This window comes from Accipiter gentilis, chromosome 22, assembly GCF_929443795.1.
Source record: "Accipiter gentilis chromosome 22, bAccGen1.1, whole genome shotgun sequence".
In the NCBI taxonomy this organism is placed as follows: Eukaryota; Metazoa; Chordata; class Aves; order Accipitriformes; family Accipitridae; genus Astur; species Astur gentilis.
Window position 1 is genome coordinate 14603712 of NC_064901.1, and position 20874 is coordinate 14624585.

General features: G+C 38.2%; 2 protein-coding genes across 3 annotated transcripts in view; one reads left to right on the plus strand and one right to left on the minus strand.

The window, feature by feature from the left end:
- The window catches only part of PALS1 (protein associated with LIN7 1, MAGUK p55 family member), a 59954-nt gene extending 50412 nt beyond the window's left edge, over nt 1–9542 (plus strand). Inside the window, exons 9-14 of the mRNA XM_049825279.1 lie at nt 301–372; nt 836–907; nt 1644–1811; nt 2567–2769; nt 4131–4241; nt 6407–9542. Of these exons, the coding sequence (XP_049681236.1) occupies nt 301–372; nt 836–907; nt 1644–1811; nt 2567–2769; nt 4131–4241; nt 6407–6583 (803 nt within the window). The 3' untranslated portion in view covers nt 6584–9542. The remainder of the gene's footprint in view (nt 1–300; nt 373–835; nt 908–1643; nt 1812–2566; nt 2770–4130; nt 4242–6406) is intronic.
- Nucleotides 9543–10407: 865 nt separating this feature from the next.
- Nucleotides 10408–20595, minus strand: ATP6V1D (ATPase H+ transporting V1 subunit D). 2 transcript variants are annotated; one of them, XM_049825278.1, is made up of 10 exons: nt 20459–20548; nt 19700–19955; nt 17726–17843; nt 16447–16526; nt 15004–15071; nt 14267–14311; nt 13689–13792; nt 13193–13259; nt 11656–11734; nt 10408–11180 (listed from the first exon to the last, which is right to left on the minus strand). In XM_049825278.1, exons 3-10 carry the CDS (start codon nt 17828–17830, stop codon nt 11039–11041), a joined length of 690 nt encoding a protein of 229 aa, XP_049681235.1. In that variant the 5' UTR covers nt 17831–17843; nt 19700–19955; nt 20459–20548; the 3' UTR covers nt 10408–11038. The 2 variants fall into 2 exon arrangements, with proteins under 2 accessions (XP_049681235.1, XP_049681233.1); XM_049825276.1 differs by lacking the exon at nt 19700–19955 and having other exon boundaries at nt 20459–20595.
- Between the last annotated feature and the right edge of the window lie 279 nt (nt 20596–20874).

Consider the following 20874-nt stretch of genomic DNA (forward strand, 5'->3'; position numbering starts at 1 on the left):
ATCATAGGGGGGAAATGTCATCTTTCCAATAGTTTCAATTTTCCAGGCAAAACTGTCCGGAGCAGTACAAATGCTCTGCAAGTCTGTCTTGATGAATATATTTTCAAAGCAATAAACAAGCTTCACAGCAACTTTAGCTTCTCTTTCTAAATTTTAATTTATCTTTTTAAATCTCTCATATATTCTACTAGAACCTTCAGGGATATAAAAGCTTAGGAAAAAGTAAAATGAGTAAGTCATTACAAAGTATTGAAATGGTTTCTAAATGTTAACTGCTTTTTTTTTTTTAAATGCATTAAGGAAAAAGTTTTCAGCAACAGAGAGAAGCAATGAAGCAAACCATAGAAGAAGACAAGGAGCCAGAAAAATCAGGTTGGATATATGCTTTCCAAGGGAAAAAAAATCTGATATAGAGGTGCTAGTTAGTGGTATCTGGAACCTTATCATTGTGGAGTTGTAGAAAATTTTTCCATTTTTTTGTACTACAAGTGGGATGATTCTTTGAAATTCTTCATGTAATTACAGGTCTGAATTTAGCACTTTGTTGTATAAATCACATGGGTTTTTTCACAATTATGTGCAATGTAATTAGAATGATGTACGGGAATTTGGAAAGCCCCCTTTTTCATAAAGAATTTTATAGATAAGGACTCAGTTGAAGTCCTTGGCATGCAACATTTGCTTAATACACAAACCCAGTGTAATGAACTGAAGAATATTATGCCTTTTCAAAACTGCAGAATAAATTCTCCACTTTAAAGATCCAGATAGTGGGTGGGTTAGGAAGCTTTTTACTGTATGGGTATTTGATTGTGGTGATTTCTGTTTTGGTTAGGAAAACTCTGGTGTGCGAAGAAAAACAAAAAGAAACGGAAAAAGGTTTTATACAATGCAAATAAAAATGATGGTAAGCAAAACCTTTTGCACTGTGTGTGCACTTATAAGCAACTATAAAAGATTCTACAAATTGCCTTGTGTGAAAAGAATGCTGAAATTCAGGATATGATGTTAGAAATAGTGCCTGATGTTCTGCGTGGGAGCAGTAGCATGGTTTGTAATAACATTTAGTGAAAGATGTAAAAGAGATGGCAGGATTTGTAGGGTCATTTAGTGTCTTTATTAAAGACCAGATGATAGGGATTAAAAAAAAGATAGTTTTTTAGGCATGGAAGCACTCTTAATTTTACAATGATGAACCATTTTATTATGGTTTTGTAATATCATCTCATTCTGCATAATTAAATTTAGTAAATGGAAACTTTGTCCACAGACAGTTTGTAGGCTATTTATATTATATTCTTACACAAGTAGTTTGGAATTGGGATGATTTTTGTTGTTGTTGGGTATAAAGTGTCATTCTTGTAGTAGAAACTTGTTTCTTGGCAAGACAGTTGTTTGCGGACTTTATGCTACTACTTATGTCAGTAGTAAGTGGAAATACATTTTCTTTCTCCAAAAAGGGGGAAGAAAAGCCTCATCTTACTGGGCAAGTGGTGATCTTTGGGGTTCTATTGCTTTGGTGACTTGCAGTTAGATGCTGGGCAGAGAGCAAGGAGCTGCCTGAAACTTGATACTGCATGACAGGCAATACGTGCAACTAGCAGTAAAGTATGTTGTGACTATTTTATTGTTTCTCTCTCAAGATTATGACAATGAGGAAATTTTGACCTATGAGGAAATGTCACTGTATCATCAACCAGCAAACAGGAAACGGCCTATTGTTCTGATTGGCCCACAGAACTGCGGCCAAAATGAATTGCGGCAGAGACTTATGAATAATGAAGTGGATCGCTTTGCCTCTGCAGTTCCCCGTAAGTTTGATGGGCAGATAAGATTGCTTATGCTAAATGTTGTCCGTAGACAAATCCTCTTGTGTTGAATATAGTAATTAGGAGTTTGGGGGTTTTGAGCAGGATATAGTCAGCTCTTGGATAAAGGATAAATAAAGTTACATCTTGTGTGGCATAAAGTAGCTTTGGTAAGTCAATGCAAATTCAGTGTCCCAACACAGTGTTATAGAGGCATTATAAAACATGCATATATTTCAGTTTGGATCAAATTGGAGTGAGTAACAGAAGTTTAAAAAAGAAACTGATACATTGTTCGAAGAACTTTTAACCTACATATCCTGCATAAATTTAAATTTCAGTGGCTTTAGTGCCTTCCCAAACCACTTGCGTTTCAGTGAATTTTGTATTTTTAATGTCTGCTAAATTAGGTTTACGAACAGCTTAGCAATATAATTTGTTATAAACAACTAATAGCTGTTTTCATGTTCAGAATGCAGCTGCACAGGTGAAACTATTGCTTTCCTAGTTGACTAATTTTTTTTCCTCTAGATAATGTAAACAAGACCTCTAAATGTAGGTTCAGCCTTTGGCAACTTAATCTGTCCAGGGATATTTATTGTAAAAAATAAAATATTTGCATTTCTTGGATATTTCATCTGCCTGTTTTTTTTGCTTTGTTAGCAATGTGTCTCCTAAGGGTAATGCTTATTTCACGTCTTCAGTTCTACAGGTGTATCACTGTCTCGATTTCTTTTTTTTGCTGCTCTTGTTTGTAGATACTACTCGGAGCAGGCGAGAGACTGAAGTAGCTGGCAGGGATTACCATTTCATTTCCCGACAGGCCTTTGAGAGCGACATAGCTGCAGGGAAGTTCATTGAATATGGAGAGTTTGAAAAGAACCTCTATGGTACTAGCATAGACTCCGTGCGGCAAGTAATCAACTCTGGCAAGATATGCCTTTTAAATCTTCATACCCAGGTATGGTGAAGCTGTTGCCTGTCATGTTTTAATTGTAGAAGCTACTGTGAAAGTCTAAAGAGCTGTATTTGGTTTATATGAAATGACTGTGTTTTCAAGGTCCATTTTCAGTGGTGTTCAGTTGACTCTAGTGTGTTATGAATACAACCTTCTTGTTCCATGTTTGAAAACATACACATCTTGTATCTGTGCTAAAGGTAACAGGGGCCTTGGTTTCCAGATACTTAAAGCTAGTGAGAACTATCTGAATTGAAAATTCAATTAAAATAAGATTTATGTGTCTCAGTCTTCCAATTACTCTGTGAACTCTGAGGTTTTTGAAAATGGAGAGGAAGTTGTTTGCGATTATACTTGGAAACTGCATTTTGGGAATGTTTATGCAGTTCCATAACAGACAGGATTAAAGGACATCACATCAACAACACTGAAAAGCTCTTTAACTATGACCTTTTGCTTATGGAGAAAGGAAGAGACAATATGCATACAGACTTCAACTTGGAAATTTAGTCAAATGTTGGAAGAGGCAGAGTCCTGGAACACAGCCCATCTTCTAATACATACGACATACGAGGTCTGCTGCTGTTGTAGGTGCTGCAAAAGAAGCCCTGAAACTCAGACATACCAGTAAAGTCTGGTAGTATTGAAGCTAGAATTTGCCATCACCAGTCAGGACCATGTGATAACTTTACTAGAATAGCTCATGGGCATTGCAAAGCATGTAATGAGATGAAAACTCTTAACACTTTGAAAATTGATCTAATTCTGTGGTTACAAAGCTCTATCTCAGAGACGAGTTGTTTGTCCTGAGACGCATACAAGGAACCTTTTGGAAAACTCAAACTACAGTTTGGTTCTTTTTATTTCCTGTCTCTTAATGTAGATGTAACCTGCCAAAAAAATATGCTAAACATACAGTAGTAGTGCGTCTGATACCTTGTATTTTAATCTTCAAAACAGAAAAGGTTAAACTGTAGTATTTAAAGACTCTTCTCTCTGTTCAAAGCTGATACCATTCCTTAGCATTGTAAGGAAACTTACTTCAATGCAGGTGACGTTTTTTTTGGCTTTTGGATACCAAAAGGTATGTTCCTTCAGTTTAGTTATGAAGAGTATTCTTGAACAAAAGTAAATGTTTGGGTTCCATGAACTTGAAAAATGTTGTAATATCAGTTTTGTAGGAAATGGTGACTGAACTCTGAATGGTGATGATAATAGTGTTACGGTTAATTATACTGCTGTTAACATGTTGTACAATTGTCATTGTTTGAAGTATCAATTATAGCATGTGAATAATAATACATCGTTAAATGCCCTTTTCATGGGTGAAACTGTTAAATATTAAATAAATACTATTTCTGCAGTCACTGAAGACACTACGTAATTCTGACTTGAAGCCATATATTATATTTGTTGCACCACCTTCACAAGAGAGATTACGTGCTTTATTGGCCAAAGAAGGGAAAAACCCAAAGGTAATGTCCAACACTTCTTCTGAAACCATGTTGCTTTTTATTTACAGATGCTTTTGGTAAACATATACTCTTTTCTTTGGAACTGGGAGATGGTAACAGTACTGACAATATATGGGAAGCAGTGTAGTTGAGATCTGTGTGCTCCGGGTTAGTAGGCAGACCATACTAAGGGGTCAGGATGCTTTTGCCTAATGGAATGTGAGCAGTATGAAGCAAGGGAATCTACTGCTAATTCAATAATCCTGGGGCACAATGTCTCAGTTGGGGTCCCTGCAGTTAGGTACAAAAACCATGACCCTTTATTTCAAAACTGTGGAAAAACCAATTTTGTCTTCAAGTAAACCTGAGAGTAATTCTAGGGAGCAAATGATATTGTTTTTCTTTTGAGAACTTATCTGCTCTTGGAAAAGCATTTACTTGAAAATATACTCCAAAAGTCTTCAGATAAAGTTATTTTAATCTTGGTGTTGTAGGATCACTTCTCATGCTTCTTGAGTCATGTCAAGATCTCAGCTTATCCAGTTCAGATAATTTAGTTAATGAGAAGTTAGTTCTGCAGAATGGAATTGAAACCCATACATTAAACCAGGATGTCTGACAGCTCAGAAAAGGTCTTTATCAGCTTATGAGATACAAAGTGCTTATTACTAGGATAATGAAATACGTTGATCTTCAGCTTTTTAACTGAGATCTACCCTTCAGTGGTTGGTGGGAGCACTTTGCCACCATAGTATCTTCAAAGTACTAATTGAACATAATGCAGTTCATACTGAGGAAGAACAGTCCTCCCAACATAACTTCAAGGGACTCCTGATACAGCTGTTGGTCAGGAATCATACCCACTGTGTTCTACAGCTGTCTTGTTTTGCTGTCCTTGTTTGAGGCAAGGGTGATGTATTGCCTGGATGCAAGGTCTAAAAGTCTGTGAAAGCCAAAGTCTTAAAACAGACAGATTTTTCTTTTCTCACACCCCCTCTCCCCATGCATCCCACCACCCCCTCACTCACCCTCCCCAAGTGAAATATAATCATAGTCTTTAAATGGGCATGTTTCCTCCTTCATAGTTATGCAATGAATGAAACTGTTTCCCATAAATATTTTCTCATGTGTGTCCTGGGTTTTTTATTGCAGTAATCAAGGAATTCATTTGCAATAAAAATTCATACACTGATATTGGTGTTAAATTGCCTGTTTTCTTTCTGATTAAGTGTATTGGAGTTGTATTTATTTCAGCTGGGTAAATGCTACTGTGTTAAACCCCTTCCCCTGATAGAGGAGGTTATTTCTTGCCTGTATGTGGCTTTGATTTTCTTAAGTGTATATAATGCCTAGGAAAAAAAACTTGACAACCTGAAGTACCTTTTGAAAATACCCTCTTTAGAAAATTATCTCAAAAATTATACCTGAATATTCTTTTACATAATACAAAAATAAGCTGCAGAAGAGAAAAACAAACACGCTTTTAGGATCCAAGTGTAAAAAAAATTTTGAAGTAAAACCATTTCTACTTCTCCCTTTGCATCACTTATCTACATTGCAATATTCTTGCTTTTGACATATTCCTTTCCAGCTCTCAAATAGTGTTTTCCATTTTTCTGCAATGTCATTTACCTGATGCTGTGGTGATTTGATCAACTTAAATGTATAGCTCTCACTGTGGTTCTCATTGCCGTTTATTGAATTATTTTTCAACGAATGATAGCTGTTGCCTTTGCTTGGTGTTTGTAGTGCTACATCTTCAGAGCAATGTTGTCTTGTTCTACACCATTCAAACTTTCTCCCACCCTCTCTCTGCCATCTCCAGTCTCTTTCAGAAGGATAATGGGCTTAGCAACCTAACTTATTTTTTGGAAACATGATTTAAGAGCCTCAGTAAGATGAATGTCATAAGATGAGCAGTGCTAGATCTTCTTCATTTACTTCAGTCTGGGACAATTATTTACTGTTTGCCACTTAAGACTGTCCTTTCTGACTGGCCGTGAGTGCCCTTAGCTTTCAAATATGTATCATAGTTCAATGTTACTGTAAACTTTTCAATAGCTGATAGCAATACCATGAAAATTTGTGTAGAAGACTTTTTCGCGTCGAGTTGTTACCTGTCCCTAATTGGTTGTTGTGGGTGAGAGGCTTACACACATACACTAATTCTCCGTTTTTGATTTCAGCCAGAAGAGCTGAGAGAAATCATAGAAAAGACAAGGGAGATGGAACAGAACAATGGCCACTACTTTGATACAGCAATTGTGAATTCTGATCTTGATAAGGCGTATCAAGAGTTACTTCGGTTAATAAACAAACTTGACACAGAACCCCAGTGGGTGCCCTCTACCTGGCTACGATGAGAGAGCAATTCCAAGGGACAAACGGACTTCAATCTAGTAATCTTTCCAAGGAGATCATGTGTAGGTCTGCCCAATTCTAGTATAAACATGTGTGAGCTCTAGACTTCAGTGGCTGCATCCTTTGCCAGTGAAATGGCATATTACTGAAAAAATACTCTTATCAGCTGGTGAGCCGATATAACTGATGTAAAGATTGTCCAAGTTTTCTTCCTCTGTGGTCTAGAAATGGAGACCTTGTCAGTACTAAATTCTAAAGCTTTAGATAATTTTTTTTTCTAGCAACTACTTTTATACATAAAACCACCTTTTTTACCTAGAATCACCCTTATGAAATCGAAGATTTTAAGTGTGTGTGTATATACAGTCCATGCTGTCACTTAGTTATAAATATGAATGTTATTTAACACTTAACTTAATGACTTTGTGGGACATGATGGTAGTTCAGGAGCATAATTCTACGGATCATTGGGCGGAGAAATAATCTACACGTGAAAAACAACATTAATATTCATGAGAAATCTCTCCTGTTTAAAAAATACACAGAATGAAGATGTCGCTCTGGTCTGGAGCTGCCCTGTGAGGCTTGAGTTAATACTTTAATTCTCAAACATTCCACTTTCTAATAGCACTGTAATTGGAAAATGTGTATAATGTAAATATTTCTATCCTTGTGTCTTTTTAGTCAGACTTTTTAAATTTGCCTGCGCATTAATTTTAGGTCCAAAGATGAATATTATATTGATCTTTTAGATGTGATATTTTTATGGAATGTTCTTTAAAACATATTGACTGATTGGAGCCGCTGTTTTCTACAGATCTGTAGAGATATTTAGAAAGGCAGAGGTTATATTTTTGTGAAAAATATATAGTTATAAGACATGCTGCTTAAAAGTCAGCTTAAGTTCTCATGTTTTATAACAGAATACTGACTAAAATAGACTGATATGCTGAACATAGGAAGACAGTGGGGTTTTTTAATCTCTGCAAGTGGTTCATCTTGTGGCTGTTGGTCTAATGGATAACTAACTGGAATTAAAATAGCTGAACGTAGCTACTGTTTTATAAATGAGTATTGTAATTCACTAGCCAACATATTGTCCTGCATTTGCTCAGTACTGCAGTGAAAGTATGTGTAAAACACTGGTAACTGACTGACTGAGAAGTCACAAGAAAGGGGAATATTTGTAATAATTAAAACAAAAAACTTGAAACAAGTGAACAAAAGGCAAGGTCTGTCTGTATCCTAGTGTGTTCTGCAAAGCAGATCGGAACATCTCTGCATCCTTAAATGATTCTGAGCTGTGAAGGTTTAACTACTAAGGCTATGTGCCTGCAATAGGGCTGTTCTATCACTGAAGCTAACTGAATAGTAGTATTTTGGCTGTTTTGGTTTTGGGTAGCACAAAGAAACTTGACTGTGAATATCTCTTAACTTTAGCCATAGTGTTTCTTTGTTCCTACAGGTAAAACACTGGAGTTATGTCAATGTGTAATTCACTCCTGCATAATGCTGAAGGATGAAAAAGTAGTTGATTATTTCTTTTGTCTTGCATATATTCTTTCTTCAAATGTTAATGGAACAAATTCACACCCATAGTTAAATAGAGAGCTCCAAGCATAAAGCAGATATATTGTCAGATAACTATCCTAGTTACTGAACTAACATTCAGTATGTTTTTGTATTGAAAAATGGAAGTATAGAGTGCATTCCTGTCTTGTTAGAAAGCAATATTATTTGCTGGTTTAATTAGTATTTAGGGCTGAAAAGCAATTAAGCAATTAGTGGGGATAAGTAATGACTCTTCAGAAAGAAAAGAGGTTGGAAACTTTAATATCTTTAGTTCAATTCAGTGTTAGAAATACTAATGTGCTGGCTGTTGGCCTAAGGTCTGGATATTCAAAATAATGGCTTTTTGCCTCACATTGTGGGCATGTTCTCAGTTTAATCCATAGTTTATGACAACTACAATGTTCAGGTATATTGGATAGTGTTTCATGACAAAATATTTTAACAATTCTACCCTTTTTTAAGAAAGATTATTGTAGATGTATTATGCTTTTTGATATTGACCCTTTCATAGCTGGACAAGAAGGTGGAAAGCAGTACAATGTGTTCATTAAGGGTAACTTAGCTCAGCTACGTAGGTACTGTCCAAATTCTTGCAGTCACAATCAGCTCAAGATGGTTGCTGAACCCTCTTAGGTATTCGGTGTTTGTAGGCAGTGTCAGTCACAGTAAATCATGCCATTAATGTATTCGACTAATGTTTGTCTCCCCCATTTTTCTGAAATGGTGTACAGAAGCTGTTTTTATACAAATAAGCTTTTGAATGTAGACTTAAAGAATGTTGCTTGAAGTTCAGCTCTACTCCCTTAATTCCCAAGGCACACAGTACTTGCTGACATCCATGTAGAGAGGTGCTATGATAGTTTATAACCAATGTTAGCTTTGTCTCCTGCTGAAAGGAGAGGCTTGAGCAGCACTGAGAAATGTACCTGGCTGTCCATCTGCTGCCAGCTTGGACCTGGAACTACCTTGTGTAAGAAATTATTCTGTCTTCTTTAATGAAGAACATGTGTTAATTCCCCTGAGAGTAAAAAAGAATATGTAAACTTCACTGGTGAAACTCATCAACCTTATCACAGGCTTTGTAGTGAGCTGTATCAGACTGAAATGAGGGTATCTGCATTTTTACCAGTCCAGATTTAATTAAAAATAAATGTTAGCTGAATTGCATAAAAGAATTTTTGAATGTAATTATATGTGACTTTTTAAAATAGAAGATGGGGGGGTTGATGCCTTAAATAATTAAGGTAACTTTACTGAGACCTGTGGTTAGCCCCACATTGTACTTTTATACATGTATCTGCACTCTGTATTTTGAGACATCATGAACTGCACACTAATGTAAAAATGTAAAATATTTCTAGATTTAAAATAAATCACTGTACAATTTTACTTCTTGTAGTGGATCGTGGGAGTCTTCTTTCTGCCATTTGCAGCATGTGTGAAAGATGCTATGACCCATCAGTGCCCTAGAGGATGTTTTCTGTTCTTCTGACATCATGCATCCAGTGGGAGAGGTAACATGTCCTCAGATCTACAGTTTCTCTCTTTTGAGCTGGACCTGTATTGTACAACAGAGTATGGACTTAAGATTCAGCTGTGCTGCCTTCAGCTTCAAAAGAGAAAAGAAATGGCCTTGTGCTTCACACAATTATAAAATTACTTTTTAAAGGTCATAATAGAAATTAATTTCCTTGTACTTACCCTGCATCTGCAGTTAAGTGCTGGATCATATTTCAACCAAGATGCTTACCTTGAAGAGACTAGTAGTTGTACTAGAGACAATGTCCTAGCACTACTCCTATGGCATGCATTCAGTTTCCCAGTTGCAAACCAATGTTTAGGAAGAAACCTTTCAAACTGAGTAGCATTCAGTGACAGCCTGCTTATCAGCCACTCTCCTAGGCTCCCCTAAACAGCCTAGGACATGACAAATCACAGCAAGGATGGACTACTGCACATTCAACCCTGCTTTGCTTGCCAACCTACTGCTTGCAATGAAGATTTGGAGCAACATGTAGCTGGATAGTTGAGAAGAGTTTCTGTGTGTTTGTGGCAGGAAGGAGCTGCTTCTCCTTGGTTACTTACCTAAAGCAGTAAAAAAGTTAAGTGAATGTTGGGTGCAGGCTGAAAACAGATGTGCCCAGTGTGGATTCTAAATTGGGCTAGGGGATTAAGTGAAGGGTTTATTGTGAAATCAACATGACAAGCTTTTAAGACCACCATCTTCTAGCAACTTGAGCCAGACACTAGATAATTAACATTTAAATTTTTTACTTGTTTCTAGCACACACACAGTACACAAGTTGGCAGAACCTCTAATTAGAACTCATAGATGTCTTAGGTCAATGGTAACAATCGTGCAACAAAAATTAATCACAGAAGACTGTGGATTTCATCAACAGGTTAGAAAACTAGAGTTGCCTTTACTGACATTTGACTTCAGCTGTGCCAACACCTGCTTTAAGCAATGTGAACATTAATATTTCAGCAGTAAAGAACATTACATGCATCTCCCTCCCTAAATAACATTTTCCTCTGCTTGTGCTAGGAAGGGGAGCAATTAAGAGGAATCTGATTAGGCAAATCCAGAGTCATCCTCAAAAACCACAGCTATGGACAGTCATTCCTACCAAGTGAAGAAACAGGCTGAGCATACAATAAGAAGGCTTTCCTGATAGTTAAGCACCTGAGTCATCTTTCCTTTTCCTGCTATGCTGCAGTCAATTCCCAGATTTCTAATCTCCCAGGAGAAATCCACAATCCATTAAGACTTAAACACCAACTGAGAAGCCACATAAGTATCATTGAGGCAACATGTCCTGGATGATACTGCAACTGGACATTCTGTATTCTGGATCCTCTGCTCCATATACAACTCTGCTGTGTTACTCAAAGAGAAGGTCTTCATCCTTCTCTTCTGCTAAGAGATTGGCTGGTTCATGTTCCCCACCAGCAGCCCTCCGTAGCTCCCGTTCTTTCTCAGATTTTTCTTTCAAGACTTTTTTCTTTTCCTGGATCTTCTTTAACCTGTGAAGAGAAATGTGGTTTATCTGTGAAATAAGTATGTTTTCATAAAACAGGCTAGCAGCAAAGATGCCATAAAACTTGGATATGATAAAGCTGCCTGGAGAAGTTCCCCAGGACGTGAAGATCCTGTAACAAATGGCAGAAGGCTTTTTATTGCTAGCTCCTGCCATTGAAAAACATCATCTCTACAAATTAACACATTTCTTCATCCAAACTATAAATTATATTCTTGGCCTTAAACACTGCATTATAGCATAGTACAACCTAGTGGTAGGGATCCATTTGTAACTTTCAGACAAGTAATTGCAGATCTCCAGGTGCCCAGCTCTGAAAATTAATATGCAGTAAGAAGGAATCAGGTCATGTTTTAACAGTGTTCAGTGCCAGATTTGGTGAAGAGGTTCTCTTAAGTCCCTTCTGAGGAGTGGTCTATATGAGAAAAAGAGACCAGTCTAGTCTTGTTTTAGATATTTACCTGTAGAATTCCTCTCGTTCTCGTTCATCCAGTTCTGTGATGATATACGAAAGAGTACGTTCGATCCTGGGAATAATCACTAAAAAAATATAAATAAGGAAGTTGTTGGGCTGCTGTTGTATTAGCCAGGAAGTTATCTAATGCAGTGCACAGATGGTTGTTTAAAGTCAATCTAGTAATTCTTTTGGCTAGTGGAAATTTACATGTCTTTCATGAAAAATCATACTATTTCATTATGGACAAACAGACAAAATCATTTTCTTCAGTAAGTCCAGGATTAAACTAGGACTCTGAACATCACAGAATCTCCCATAGCACATTCTTTCGAAAGATACAATGGAATCGGTAAGCACTGATCCCTGATTGTTTGTAAGGTCCTTTTTCCCCATGGAAGTGGGTAAAAAAAAAAAAAAAATCCTGCAAGAGGTGGGCAAGATTTGAATTAAAACTATGTTCTTCCATCACATTCTTTCAGAAACTTCTGTTCACTATAGCACTTTTACTCACAGAATTATGATCTTGATTTGAAAAAGCCATCATGAAAACAAATATTCAAATATAAAACCATCACAAGGGAAGAGATAAGACATAAAACAAAGCTGTAACACCCAACTGGGCAAGCAATGTGTCAGAACCACTTTTTGAAAGGAGAAAGCTGTTATCAGCACTACCAAAGTTATTTGGAAGGCTGCAGAGGAAACCTTGTTTACAGTCAAATTTGCAGAGTGATAAGCTGCAGATAAGGCCTGCATGTTCAAAGGAACAACTCTATGAAAAACAGTACTGAAAAGGATGGTTTGGAATTATGGACTGAAATAAGTTATTGCATACATGCAGAGATAATTAAATCCAAGCTATCAACAACTCAGGAACTTGAAGTAACCAGAGCACCCTGGATACTGCAGCAAAAGGAATGACAGGAATATTGTGTGTAGGTAGTACTTAAGAAATTGCAAGAAACAAATTTACAAACAAGAACATGAAGGATATGGAATTCAGATGAAAGCAGAATACCAGAGTATTGATATTAGGACTGCTTGGTTTCCTGTAACACAAACCTGAATCGGTTACCAACATTTCTTTCTGGATGCCTACTCTGTGATTCCATCCAAAAAAAAAAAAAGTCACCAGATTTCCACTGGACACCACCATTAGTTTTAGAAGCTATTATGCTAGCTATTAGAACATCTTAACACAGAGAAACATCCTGTCTTTTGTTTCTAGTCAACAGACTTGACGAAGTAAGTCAAAGTTACTAGCAGAGACTCCAGAATACGTTAGGTTCTCGATACAACTTCCCGACTACCTTCTTGTGTTTGCATATTTATCTATCTGTGTACTCCAGTCTATTCCCCTGGGTATTTAATTTTTGTTCTTACTTGCAGTATACTTCATTGTAATGCTTTCTGAAGAGTTTTTGAACTGGTTAGAAATCCTACTAACAAGAAAGCAGTCAAAAGAAGAGTGGTTTATATGACCCTGCTCCTTATCTTGCATGGAGAAAAATATCATGCATCCCAAATGGAAAAATACTTACCGTGTTCAATTGCATTCACACGTCTGTTTGTTATTTTAATGGCTTCATCCAAAGTAACAAAGGATGTCTGATGGAATGGGATTAAATAATTAATACATAAGACAAATTCAGCATTTCCATCATTCTATACACAAAACCAAACAGCACTTGAAAGCCAGAGCCAAGTCTGTAACGTGGCTTTACAGACTACATCCTCAACAGTAGCAGAATTTTTTCTACTAATGTCAGTAGCACTCTGACCACTGCACATTAGCAGTTACAAATACCAACAGCCTAAAGAAAGTTTCTTCTTAGTGTTAAGGAATAAGGACTTCTTTGAAGTGGTAATATAACTTTGTTTTATGGCTGGAAAAGGTTTGCAACTTTGTACAGCACTGGGACTAAAGGAGTATAGTACAGCTCAAAGTATTAAGCTACAATCGCTGAGACTATGTTACTTTCATTTAAGAACAGTGAGAAACCAAGGATCACTTTTTTTTTTTCCCCTCCCACCAACCTGTAAGGAGGCCAGTTCCACAAGCAGCTCCACAGCTTTGGCATAGTTCCTCTTCAGCTTAGCCAGCTGCTCTCCACCTCTGGCCAAGCCAGTCAGCTCATAGCCTGAAAAAAAAATAATATAAAATTCATCAAATAATATTTGTTGCTATTGCTACTATGGTGTTTTCTTACTAGATAAAAATTAGTACTCTACAAACTACAGGGATATAGACAGCTCAGCAAGTGACAAGCTAAAGCCTTTGCCCATTAACAAATTGTCTTTATAGTGGTTTATGCTACTACGGATCATTGTTGTGCATGTCCACAGTAAGACCTACCAGTCTCAAAACCTGATAATTCAAGACAAGTCTTCTCCCCATCTGAAAAACTCACTGGTTTAGGAAATTAAAATCCACTATATTCCCTAATAATCCCTCCATGTCACAGGAACAGGACAAAGCATCACAGAGGAAGTGTACACCTATGCCTGTGATGTCGTGTCTTGCTAGTAAGTCAGTTTACATGACGAGTATTTTTGTATTAGCATAGAATAGCCATAAGTACATATAAGATAAAAAATACTTCTTTTGTACTTACTGTCCCCTCCTTCCTGGTAATGCTCAAAAACTGGCAAGGTTACACCTGACAAAAGTGAACAAGAATGTGCGTAAGAAACATAAAGGGTTATAGATTTATTAAGTACAACTCACTTCTACCATATTTGCTACTAATAAATTATACAGCTCAGAAGTTTTGTTTCCAAAATCTTCCTATATAGCTTGGAATGATTAAGTTATGCTGGTTCTGACATCTTAATATGGACTTCCAGAATTGTATTGAGATCATAGAGATCTAGACGCATGAAAAATTCAGGGAAGTATTCTAGTTTATTCAGTGTTCAGTTTTATTATGTTTCTCTTTAGTAATATATTCCCTGTCTTTAAGGAATATTTTAAGTGCTCAATCCTGATTTATCTTTTTTGTTTTCTTCGTAGACAATTATTGATATTTAATTGCCTGAAACTTATTTGATTTTTGATACTTAATTTCATGATGTATTTTTCAGTAAAGCTCTATGGAAGTTATGCTTTGTCTAAAGATTTAGAAATTGGACTGCAGTTTATACACACTCATTTAATTTTCAAAGATAAATAACTAACTATAAAAATTATATACTGTATGTGAAAAAAACCAGCAAATTACAAGTGTTCCTACTGTTAGATGAATAAGAGAAATAAAGAAGAGGAGACTTTGGATACATTCCTACATATTTCATAGTCCTCTCCCACGATTCCCTTAAGAGTTAAAATACTCATAGTCTGGAAAACAGTCACCTGCTACATTGTCTTTTTTAGCTCTGATCTTGACTTGAGCTTTGTTCACATTTTGGATCACAGTGGTACTGTAAGGAAGAAAACGTACATCTTAATCAGGAAAGCTGAAGTGGTTCATTAAGTCATTGTAATGTACAAAATTAAGTAATTATCAAATAGCTGTGAAGACTTGGAAATTGTCTTCAGCTTAGTTCTCTGTGCATTTCATTGTACAGACTGTGTAGCTAGGTTTCCAGCAACGTTTGGAAATGTTGCAGAGATGTGAAAAAAAGATGCAGAGTCTGTGAAATGTGACATTAGAAATGTCTCAGACCAAGTATACAAAGCATAGCTAAAAACTAGCCAGTTATCTGGCAAATTACTTCAAAATATTTTAGTAACATTGACTCTAATCAACCTGAGAGACTTTTTTTCCCAATAAAAGTGAAGGAATTTCAAGGCTGTAATGCAGACTAAGGCCACAACATTTTGCTCATTTGAGTTTGTATATATTTGTTCTTTCAGAACATTTATGAGTTTGTTTACACATTAACTCTATCATATTAACAAACTTAAGCTTGTACAATTCATCTTGAAGAATTCTGAAGTGCCTTAAGGTCTTCCAACATCAGGTGACTATAGCCAACTCTTCTGCTCAAGTACAGTTTGCTTACAGGGTAGAATCTGACTATTGTTTATAGTTAAACACTGCGACTGGTTAGGACAGAAAGCGGCACCATATCCAAATGAAAGGGCAAAAAGACTTTTTCTCCAGCAGCACACAGATTACTACTGTGTCTGATCACTTAGTTCTTCCCCATTAATCAGTGGCAGCATCAGCTGAATCATTAACACTTCCCCAACATTATTGCATAAGATCTATGCACACTTGAATGAATTACACAAACACCCTAGTTGGAACTATAATCTATTAAAATAGAATTTCAAAATATCCTACTGGAGGAAAAAGATTTGTTTCCCCTCTCATGTAAGCCCTCGCTAGCCCTAATGAGACAGGAGGTTGGAACAATTAGTAAAATTATTGTATGATTTACTGGGAGAAAATAACACACATTACATCTGGCTCTCAGATTCAAAAGATCAAAATAATAAATAGTCCAAAACTCTGCCATAAATTCTTGTTTCCCTACATTTTAGATTCCAAACTGCAAAAAGCAACACCTTCTCAAATGAAGGATTTGTATGTAAAGTAAATTCTGTTAATCATGCCACTTTGTTTAGCTTCCGATGGAGTACACATTTTCATCATGCAAATTATCTATCTTCTGCAGTGATATCTCCCACCTTTACCTAATGTAAGTCAGTTCATCCTGTCCTACCTTGTCCACTGTCTGTTTTTTTCTTTTCGAAGTGCATTTGAGAATTTTACTTTTTTTTCCAAAAGAGAAATCAACAACTGCTCTTTCCCATGGGTAGGACATCCACAAGATCAGCAACCCTCACCTGAAATCTCCAGCTGTAAACTTTGCCTCAGCAAGTGAAAAGGCAGCTTCTCTCATCACCTCACCCATCAGCATCTTAGTCTGTTTAGGAAGAAAGAAAGAAAGGAAAAAAAAAAAAAAAAAAAAAGAGGCAGCAAATACAAGGCACATCATTACTCCTTTTCCAGGATAAATAGCTAACAGCATAAAGAGAAGAATGAGAAATGCAAGAGAGTGAGAAAGTCCTGTATGTGTAGCTTACTCTCAAACTGCAAATCGTAATTCCCAGGTGACTGGCAAAAAAGAAACATTTCAGCTGTTTCACTGACCCAGTGTAGAACTCACAGAAACAGCAAAAGACTTACCTGTCTTAATAATCGTAAAATTCTACTACATGGGGGTTAAATCACAACAGTAAAACGGCTCAGTAGGAAAACGCTCTTACTTCATATTGTACTGAACACTATGAGACAGCTGAAGTTGTTTTTCAGTGTACAGATCTATGTGGCTCTGTGAAGCTGTGCTCTCCTCCCACTCCATATTTTCCCAATTTTTACATATTTGAAGCCCTTATAGCTAAAAAATGTGCTACTGAGAAGCAGGAGCCTTTATGTATTAGTCTATAGGAAACAAGATACAGAGTGCCAAGAGCTTGTCTACAGCATGGCAACAAAGTACTAGTGTTAACCACGGATATCACAGTTGCAGCCAAAACAGTACAACTAAAACCCGTCCAGTACAGTCAAACAGAACAAACCATATTAGGCTCTACCAAGCATTTTAGATTTGTCATTCATGTTGCAAAGCAAGAAGCAGGACTTGGTGTTTCTTCATAAAGGAACAAGTTCCATCTAGACAAAACTTCTGCTTTCTAGTGTACCTTGTCATGCAGGAAACATTACGGATCTGCAGTATACTCTCAAGCCAGATAAAGCAACAAAAATGGGGCTACAGAACAGGATAAATTTACTTCTAAAGTATTTGGCAGCATCAGAGCCAATTCCCTGTAATGTAGAAGAGATGATACGGAACTTGGGACACAAAAGAAAGCAGACCCTAGGACTGCCTGTAAAGCGGTGAAGAATATTAACTCTTGCAAAATTTCTGTATCACTGCAGCCAGAAAAACATAATTTTGCTCATCTGTCCTCAGTAGCCTCGCTTACAAAAAACAGGTTATCACAAAGTTGTCCTACATTCCAGCCTACCTCATGAAGTTAGCAGAACAGGAATGCACAATTGACAGAACAAACAGATTTCAAATAAAGTGAGCCAAACAGAGGAAAATTCTAATTTACCTACCTCAATAATTTTCTTAAGGATCTGCCTGAATCGAAGCGTCAAAGCATCAGATTTTTTCTTCAAGAGGTTACGACCTGTTTGGGCTCCTTTCAAACGAGCCTTCATGACGGTCTGAGCCCTGTTAAACAGAGGAATAAAAAACAAATGTTTTGCATCATCTGAAGGGATTGGGAAAAAAACTTATGTAAAGTTTTCTGACATGGACATGACTGAAATTATGACACAGCCAAGAAACATCAGTGCAGTAAAACAAGATGGCCACTTCAGGATAAAATTTTATATTCCCATTTAAAATCAAGGGAATTTATTGTACTTATCTCCATCATCAACAAGAATTACAAGGTTATTATCTGCAAAGTCAAAGATCATGGAAAATTCACATGTCATTTTTCAGTGCTTCCATAATAGGAAATAAGAGGTTTCATTTTTTGTGATGACTTAGAAGTACCGTAAATCAAACTACCCCAAAAGCCCATTGTCAGTATGACACTGGTATTGCTTTTAAGCTCTTTTACTGCTATGTTGTCTTCTCAAAATCGGAGAACACAGCAAGTTCTTCATGTGACCATAACTGTCAATGCTGTGTTCTGATTTTACGGAGCAACAAGATACAGCTGTCATACATTCTGGTTTAAAGCAAGTCAGAAGGTACAATGATTCCATAGCTTCATATGCTGCACAGGAGATTTACAGGCTAATTAAGACAATTAGAAGTAGCATCAGTTTAAAAAGGATATTAGTAAGCTAGCTGTAGCATTGTATATTTTTTACTTCCAATAGCACACTTACAGGTTTCTTGTATGGAATTAGGAACTGAGGAGGATCCAAACCTTGCTTCCCTCTCAACTGTGGAATATATTTTAATTTGAATAATCTTTTTTGATTTAAGCTAACTAGAATAGCAGGAGCTATACTACAAAAACCACAAGCTGTGCTGTCTTACGCTACCACTTCTTACACGCAGCCACTACACAGAAAGGACAATACTCAAGTCAACTCTATGTGAAGAGAAGCCTAATACACTTCCTCTCTGACCTTGGAAAAAGTAAGTATAATTAAGATTCTACCTACACATTGGAATCTATTACTTTCCCCATCTACTGGCATGTGATGAGAATCAGTCCATTAATATCTACCAAATACTTACAATTGAAAAGCACAGATACTTTCTGAATGTTTATGATAAAAAAACCACCTCAATGTCAAAGAGTAAAAAGGCAGCTTTACTTTCACAACAAGCAGTTCTCTGTCACCACCTTGAACTAACTTGTTTGCTCTGTTCACCACCTGCCGACCTTCTAGTTCAAGCAAGATTTCACAGGCTCTGAGAGCGCACTAAACAAAGTCTTGTTTACTGTCAAGGAGACTGAGCAGCTTCTGTAATTGATGATATCCAGCACAGAAGAGGCTCATACTAGCAAGCCACTTCATAAAGATAAAAAACCAAACCAAACCAAAAAACAAACCTTGTGAAATTCTGTTCTGTCAGTTAACAAAAATAATTGTTGCAGAGGCAGACCATCTTTATTTTATCATCCTAACTTACATTCCTATCAAAACATCAGCCACATTATTGGTCTAGTACCTCATTTAAAACAGGGCTTGTAAATATTAAGCCTTTGTAGATCACTGCCTTCTTGCCACAATGACCTATCAGACCACAAAACCAGATACCTTTTAAAAGTGACTGAAGTGCCTCCTCCTTGGACATGCAAACTCAATGAAGAGAGGACTGCTGGATGACTTAGTATATGCAATAGTTTATTTCTGAACTAAGTTTCAAACCAGAACCTTTACCACATAATGTATGAATCTTTCCATAAAAACTGTTGTTTCATATGTCCTGAGCTCATACATGGGGGAATAATTCTTATTTTACATTTGAGGTTTTCTGTCCTGCAAGGCATCTCTTCCTAAGACTGCACACAGGCATCGACCCAATTTTACACAAGAAGATTTGAAACGGCCTTTCACCTTAAGGCAAAGTCTTTCAGTCCTAGGGGGTTCTGAAGAGAAACTGAACAGCATTATTAAAACAGCAATTTTACTAGTTTGTGTCTGTTCAAATGTTGGCAGCTTTCCAAGCCTTGTCAGGAGACATCTGATTTCATGACAAATAGTTTGCTGTCAGGATCTGGAAAATTACTCGACTGTCCACTGCACTTCACGCATTTTACTTCCTCCTTCTTTTTTAGCACTTCATGGCCAACCTCTCGTACAGCAGCATCGTCTATTAAAAAGTTAAGGGACACCATGGTTCGGTTTGTGCGGTTTTTCTTACACATATATTCTACAAATCGTTCTTTTTAAAACAGAGGTTTGTGTAGTTGCGTGATTTCAAATACCGGCCCCCCTGGTCCCCCCCCCGCCGCCCCCGAAGCTGCTTGCCTCCTGGTACTGGCCCCTGCAACGGCCCTCTGACGGCCGGCGGAGCTGACTTCCAGCCCGAAAGGCGAACCTGAAGGGAAGCCCTCACTGCGGCCTCTAACCGCTTACCGAAGTGATTTACGCAAAACCCAGAGGGACGCCCCCCTCCCTGAGGGCGCAGAGCGCCCGCGGCGGCAGCAGACCGGGAAGAGGAGCCCAGGGAGCTGCCGCCTCGGCGCAGCCCCGGGAACGGCCCCGAGGCCCCGGCGCTAACCCGCCCCCGCGGCGGCGCTCGGGGCACAAGCCAGAGCCCGGCCGCCGCCCTCACGCCCGGGCCCGGCCCGGCCCGGCCCGGCGGACACTCACATCCGCGAGGGGAAGATCTCGATGCGGTCCTTGCCCGACATGGTGGCGGCGGGCGGAGGGCGGCGCGGCCCGCTCCGGCTCTGTCACCACCGCCGCCGCCGCCGTCACGGTCACGTGACGCGGCCCCGCTGTCCCCGCCCCCCCCCGCGAGGCGGTGCCCGGGCGGAGGGAGCACCCGGATGCCGGAGCGGCGCCCGGCCCGTCGCTTGTGGTCACGTGCTCCCCGGGGACGGGGAGGAAAGAGACGTAATTGGCTCCCGGGTCTGTTTGTGCCACCCGCAGGTCTCAGAGTCCGCCCCGCCCGCCTGGCTCTCAGCGCCCTGTCCCGGGAGGGGGCGCTCTAGCAAAGGGCGGCCTTCTGCCTCGCCCTTGAGACTCTATGGTCCGGGGCGGAGAGCGCGGTGCGCTGGCCTATC